Source organism: Neoarius graeffei, chromosome 11 (genome assembly GCF_027579695.1).
Source record: "Neoarius graeffei isolate fNeoGra1 chromosome 11, fNeoGra1.pri, whole genome shotgun sequence".
Classification (NCBI taxonomy): Eukaryota; Metazoa; Chordata; class Actinopteri; order Siluriformes; family Ariidae; genus Neoarius; species Neoarius graeffei.
The window spans coordinates 81661257-81668601 of NC_083579.1; the positions used below are offsets into that span (position 1 = coordinate 81661257).

General features: G+C 40.9%; 1 protein-coding gene across 1 annotated transcript in view; it reads right to left on the minus strand.

The window, feature by feature from the left end:
* Positions 1-4697, minus strand: part of shtn1 (shootin 1) — a 75042-nt gene extending 70345 nt beyond the window's left edge. The window contains 1 exon segment of the mRNA XM_060934800.1: positions 4559-4697. Within this exon segment, the coding sequence (XP_060790783.1) occupies positions 4559-4619 (61 nt within the window). The 5' untranslated portion in view covers positions 4620-4697.
* Positions 4698-7345: the final 2648 nt, after the last annotated feature.

Here is a 7345-nt window from a genome sequence, read left to right on the forward strand (position 1 = left end):
AGTCGCTGACAAATCCTGAATTTCTGTAAAGATAACTGTGCAGAGATTTATAAGCACGCAGTGCTTCACTACTGAACAGCGAGGGAAAGTTAATGAGGTAATTATACACGTCTGGGTATTCCGCTGGCAGTTCAAAATCCGGTCGTGAAAACTCCGTCCGGTAATCGATAAGGGTCACTAATCTGTAGCTCGTTTATTTTAGACATATATCTAGTTATCTGTTCATTAGAAAAATGAGCCGTGTAGTCCGTCGGTTGAAATTGATCCATTCTGTACACGAGTGCAGCAGTATTCAGCGGTGTTTTTGACCGACAAGATGGCGGTTGTGTACTTTCCGGTCACGTGACTGCAAGATCTCTATTGACCTAATGAGTTGCAATTTGGTCCTCCAGCTGTTCCTTTTTTGTACCTTTAACTTTTCCAGCCTCTTATTGCCCCTGTCCCAACTTTTTTGAGATGTGTTGCTGTCATGAAATTTCAAATGAGCCAATATTTGGCATGAAATTTCAAAATGTCTCACTTTCGACATTTGATATGTTTTTCTATGTTCTACTGTGAATACAATATCAGTTTTTGAGATTTGTAAATTATTGCATTCCGTTTTTATTTACAATTTGTACTTTGTCCCAACTTTTTTGGAATCGGGGTTGTAATACCACATACAGTGAAGAAGCCATAGCTCCACTAGTACACTTTCTATAGGAATAAAGAACTATTAGAGATGTCTAGAGACACTAGTCTCTCAAATAAGATTCAAGATTCAAAGTGTTTATTGTCATATGCACAGTAAGGAACATGTCCTCCTGCGCAACGAAATTCTTAGTTTGCCATCCACCATGAATGCCAAATTACAACAATAGGTGCATGTGCCCACCATACAGATCAGGAAGTTCCCCAACCAAAAGCCCTGGGTAAACAGTCAGGTACGACGCATGCTGCGTGCTCACTCTCTCGCGTTTAGATCAGGCAATGAGACGAAGTACAAAGCGGCAAAGTATGGACTGAGGAAAGCCATTACAGCGGCCAAGAGGCAGTACAGAGAGAAGCTGGACAGCTTCTATTCTACTGCTGACCCCAGGCGGATGTGGCAAGGCCTGCAGCACATCAAAGACTACAGGACCACCACCAGCATCATAGACAGCCTGCTGGATGACCTCAACACTTTCTACACCCACTTTGAGACCTCCAGCTACAGCATAGAGACTGTAGCTAGAGGGTAAAAGCTTTATAAAAAGGTTTCGCCATTTTATAGTCCTATCTGAAACCATTGGGCATTCCTGAAACCCCACAGCACACTGCAGCAGGTCAGTGTCTGAACAACGTAGCCTAAAGGCAGAGATTTTTGATCTTATCTCCAAAAAATTAGTGGAGATGCAGGCTGCTATTCTAGACAAACAGGAGCCACACTCAAGTCAACTCATCTGGAGCCTTAAGCCCACCGCACACCTTCCCGATTCGCTTACGATTTTGTTGGGCCGATTAAATCGCTTGCGAATTGTTAATGTGTGCGGGAGCACCTCGTAGCCGATTTCATCGGTTCTCGGTTCAGAACTGGTCTTGATATGTTCGGACGCGATATCCTCGTACGCAACACAATCGGTAGTGTGTGCGTTGTTACTACAATCTCATCGGTTACGATAATTGTAAACAGCCAATTGGAGTGCCAGGATCAATCACACATGGACTGCAGACCGGGAAGCACAACTTGTGTCACTTTGGGAAGCGTCCACCTGTCTTTATGACATTAGTTCACCTGATTACAGCAAACGGGAGAAGAGGAACGAGGCTATGGCTGTAATCGTGTCAGCTTTGAAAATGCCTGGTAAAGTATTATAGCATTGTCAGTGGTACAGAAATCGCTTGTCTGGAATCCCGGAACAAGTTGAATTTTAAGAACGACTGAACAAATTAGAATTAATTCTTATTATTGATTTGTCTAGTTGGGATTATTATCCCTTTTTAATTCTAATATTCAAAATTTAATACTTCTTTATATATATATATATATATATATTTTGGTACTATCACGTGATATCTTGAACACGTGACCATCTATTCGGGCGGAACGTGTACGATGTCTCGCAAATGTGTGCAGGGAATTCTGAACCAATCAAATCAGGCCCGTATACTCGTAACCGATCGCCCGACACACGAAGCCCCGATGAAATCAGGAAGGTGTGCACTGGGCTTTCGATGAATTAATTAAACATGTGAAATCGGGTCTAGTGCCAGCTCGGCAGGATGAAAACCTGCAGCCACAACAGTCACTTCTAGATCAAACTGAAAAACCCTAGGGGACGCAGAATACCCATAATGCACCACAAGTTTTTCATCAGCAGCACTTATATGGACTGGTGTCCCATCCATGATATATTCCTGCTTCACGTCCAGTGTCCTTAGGATGTCCAGGATTAAGCAGTTAAATAAGAATGAATGAATGAACAAATGAAAGAAAGTACACTCTTCCTGTCTCCAGTGTGGTGCCCTTTAATATGCATCCATCACCTGGAAATGTGGATATTTTCTACCTTTAAAAAGAGATTTAAGGCACATAATCAGACTGTAGGATTCTACAGTACACTATGCATAACCTTCTAGGGAAAAGACACATGCTAAAACGTGCATCACCCCAGTGACAAAGAACGGTACAGTTCAGTTTCGTACTGTTTTTTCCCTCCTGAGAGTGTAATTGGTTTTGGTGGTGCAGGACGGGTTCTACAGTGGGGTCTAAAAGTCTCAGCCCTCACTGAAAATCTGGGATTTTTTTATTTAAAATTGGAAAAATAAACAGAAGGTCTTATAATACTAAAAGATTTAAAACTAAGAAAATCTTATTAAAAATCTTGAATATTTAATAATTATTCGCCGAAGGTGAATATCCATGAGTAATAACTGAGATGAAGTGGAGGTTATTCTTCACTGATGTTCACTGAGCCTGAGGCAGATAATTGTTTTAGTATAAATACACAGGTGATTATTAAAAAAATAATAATGTATTTTAAACTTCAAAAGCAGCATGTAAGTGTAATAACTTTGCGGCACAGATTTGTGTCACTTCTCCATGCCAAGTCACATAAAACACTTTGTTCTGAAATCGATAAAATAAATCACAGTTCCACCTTCCCTTTGAATAGTTTTAGACCAAACTTCGGAGCAACTTTAGTGCTTTTAGGAAAAGCATTTTCTTTCATCATCTGTAATTCTTCCTCACTTACAGTGACGAAGTGATTGGACGCCATTTTGCTGAGTCGCTCGAGGAAATTATCGAGAAATAGTCAGAATTTCTTGACCAATCAGATTGCTTGATTTTCTATAATCACCTGCGTATTTATACTAATAATTGTTATGCACTATTTTTGGTTCCTTATTTAAATGGAAGCAAATTTGTGATTTTATGATACTGAAAATTGTTAACTGCTTTGTACAAAAGGTCAGATTTTCTTCATGTCTAATTTCTTGTATTGAAGCACGTGATCAGAGGACACCTTAAGGGATTACTGTAGATCTAAAATGGATCATAAGTTTTCACACTTCTGATGTTGGAGTCCACATGGCCATGAAAGCATGCATGAATGAATGAATGAATGACTGAAGGGGGGAGAAGACAAGATAAATACTAAGAAACTAAAATTGGTGCAAATATTTCACAGCTTCTTTTATTTGTTGCAGTACATGAGAAAACAATGCAAAGTAGAAGCATTTTAAAGTAGAAGCAAGTGCTCTCTGAACTTTTGGTGCCCACTGTAGCTATGTTCATCTCCGACAGCTTTATTGGAGGACGTTATGTTTTTGCATCTGTTTGTTTGTCCATTCCCAACATAACTCAAAGTTGTGAGCAGATTTTGGTGAAATATGTTGTACACGGCTTTCGTATTATCTGAGATCTGCCTTTTACCAAGTGCCCTTCTATTTAGAGATATGTAGTACATATTTTCCTAACATGCTTAGAATTTGAACAGGTTGATTACTTTCAGGAAATAAATCTGTAGGATTAAGAACTCTTTTAGAGCACTGGATCCCAATCCTGCCTGGTCTTGGAGAACCATGTGTCCTGCAAACCTGATTCAACTATTTATTCAGCTCATTAATAGCTTTCAGTGGAAGAGAGAGAGAGAGAGAGAGAGAGAGAGAGAGAGTGAGCTGGGAAGTTAAATGTGCAGGACAGTGGGTTCTCCAGCGTTGGGGTTGGGAACCTGTTCTTAGGTACAAAGTACAGCTTGAGCTGCAGACTTCTACATTAAGGTCCTGTAGGATTAAAACAGAACACTATAAACACACTGACTTGCCACACTTTAGTACATTTAAAATCTGGTTTAACCCAAAAGTACTAAAGGAATTAATGACCTTATCTGCTTTGTAAGTCATTATTTGTTAGTGGCCGTGTTTATTTATTTATCTATTTATTTTCTAACATAAAATATCTCTAAATGTAAAAACACATAAAAATGACGTAATTCCCAGCCAATTTCCAGATGCAGGTAAAGTGACCTCCTCACAGCAAATAAACTTATTTTTGCCTGAAATGTCGTTAATAAAATAAAACCCAAAGCCAGCTCACCTCGGTCCGAGAGCTGTGATATCGTCCGCATGTGGGTTTCTTCTTCTTCATTCGCCGCCATTGAAGCGAAAAGTCCAGATTTTTATTTACCTGAGCTTCCACACAACACTCGTGCGCGCGCGCGAACCCGGAAGTGACCTGTCACGCACCTGACCGTGGAGGAATTCCAGCTGGAGGAAGGAAGAGTCAACCACACTGGATATTAAACACTCCACTCCACACTGGATATTAAACACTCCACTCCACACTGGATATTAAACACTCCACTCCACACTGGATATTAAACACCCCACTCCACACTGGATATTAAACACCCCAGTCCACACTGGATATTAAACACCCCAGTCCACACTGGATATTAAACACTCCACTCCACACTGGATATTAAACACCCCACTCCACACTGGATATTAAACACCCCACTCCACACTGGATATTAAACACCCCACTCCACACTGGATATTAAACACCCCACTCCACACTGGATATTAAACACCCCACTCCACACTGGATATTAAACACCCCACTCCACACTGGATATTAAACACTCCACTCCACACTGGATATTAAACACTCCACTCCACACTGGATATTAAACACTCCACTCCACATTGGATATTAAACACTCCACACTGGATATTAAACTCTCCACTCCACACTGGATATTAAACACTCCACACTGGATATTAAACACTCCACTCCACACTGGATATTAAACACTCCATTCCACACTGGATATTAAACACTCCACTCCACACTGGATATTAAACACTCCACTCCACACTGGATATTAAACACTCCATTCCACACTGGATATTTAACACTCCACTCCACACTGGATATTTAACACCCCACTCCACACTGGATATTAAACACCCCACTCCACACTGGATATTAAACACCCCACTCCACACTGGATATTAAACACCCCACTCCACACTGGATATTAAACACCCCATTCCACACTGGATATTAAACACTCCACTCCACACTGGATATTAAACACTCCATTCCACACTGGATATTTAACACTCCACTCCACACTGGATATTAAACACTCCACTCCACACTGGATATTAAACACCCAACTCCACACTGGATATTAAACACTCCACTCCACACTGGATATTAAACACCCCACTCCACACTGGATATTAAACACCCCACTCCACACTGGATATTAAACACTCCATTCCACACTGGATATTAAACACTCCACTCCACACTGGATATTAAACACTCCACTCCACACTGGATATTAAACACTCCACTCCGCACTGGATATTAAACACTCCACTCCGCACTGGATATTAAGCACTCCACTCCACACTGGATATTAAACACTCCATTCCACACTGGATATTAAACACTCCACTCCACACTGGATATTTAACACTCCATTCCACACTGGATATTAAACACTCCACTCCACACTGGATATTAAACACTCCACTCCACACTGGATATTAAACACCCCACTCCACACTGGATATTAAACACCCCACTCCACACTGGATATTAAACACCCCACTCCACACTGGATATTAAACACCCCACTCCACACTGGATATTAAACACTCCAAACTGGATATTAAACACTCCAAACTGGATATTAAACACTCCAAACTGGATATTAAACACTCCAAACTGGATATTAAACTCTCCACTCCACACTGGATATTAAACACTCCACTCGACACTGGATATTAAACACTCCATTCCACACTGGATATTAAACACTCCAAACTGGATATTAAACACTCCAAACTGGATATTAAACACTCCACACTGGATATTAAACACTCCATTCCACACTGGATATTAAACACCCCACTCCACACTGGATATTAAACACTCCACTCCACACTGGATATTAAACACTCCACTCCACACTGGATATTAAACACTCCATTCCACACTGGATATTAAACACTCCATTCCACACTGGATATTAAACACCCCACTCCACACTGGATATTAAACACTCCACTCCACACTGGATATTAAACACTCCATTCCACACTGGATATTTAACACTCCATTCCACACTGGATATTAAACACTCCACTCCACACTGGATATTAAACACTCCACTCCACACTGGATATTAAACACCCCACTCCACACTGGATATTAAACACCCCACTCAACACTGGATATTAAACACCCCACTCCACACTGGATATTAAACACCCCACTCCACACTGGATATTAAACACCCCACTCCACACTGGATATTAAACACTCCAAACTGGATATTAAACACTCCAAACTGGATATTAAACACTCCAAACTGGATATTAAACTCTCCACTCCACACTGGATATTAAACACTCCACTCGACACTGGATATTAAACACTCCATTCCACACTGGATATTAAACACTCCACACTGGATATTAAACACTCCAAACTGGATATTAAACACTCCAAACTGGATATTAAACTCTCCACACTGGATATTAAACACTCCACTCCACACTGGATATTAAACTTTCCATTCCACACTGGATATTAAACACTCCACACTGGATATTAAACACTCCACTCCACACTGGATATTAAACTTTCCATTCCACACTGGATATTAAACACTCCACACTGGATATTAAACACCCCACTCCGCACTGGATATTAAACACCCCACTCCGCACTGGATATTAAACACCCCACTCCGCACTGGATATTAAACACCCCACTCCGCACTGGATATTAAACACCCCACTCCGCACTGGATATTAAACACCCCACTCCGCACTGGATATTAAACACCCCACTCCTCACTGG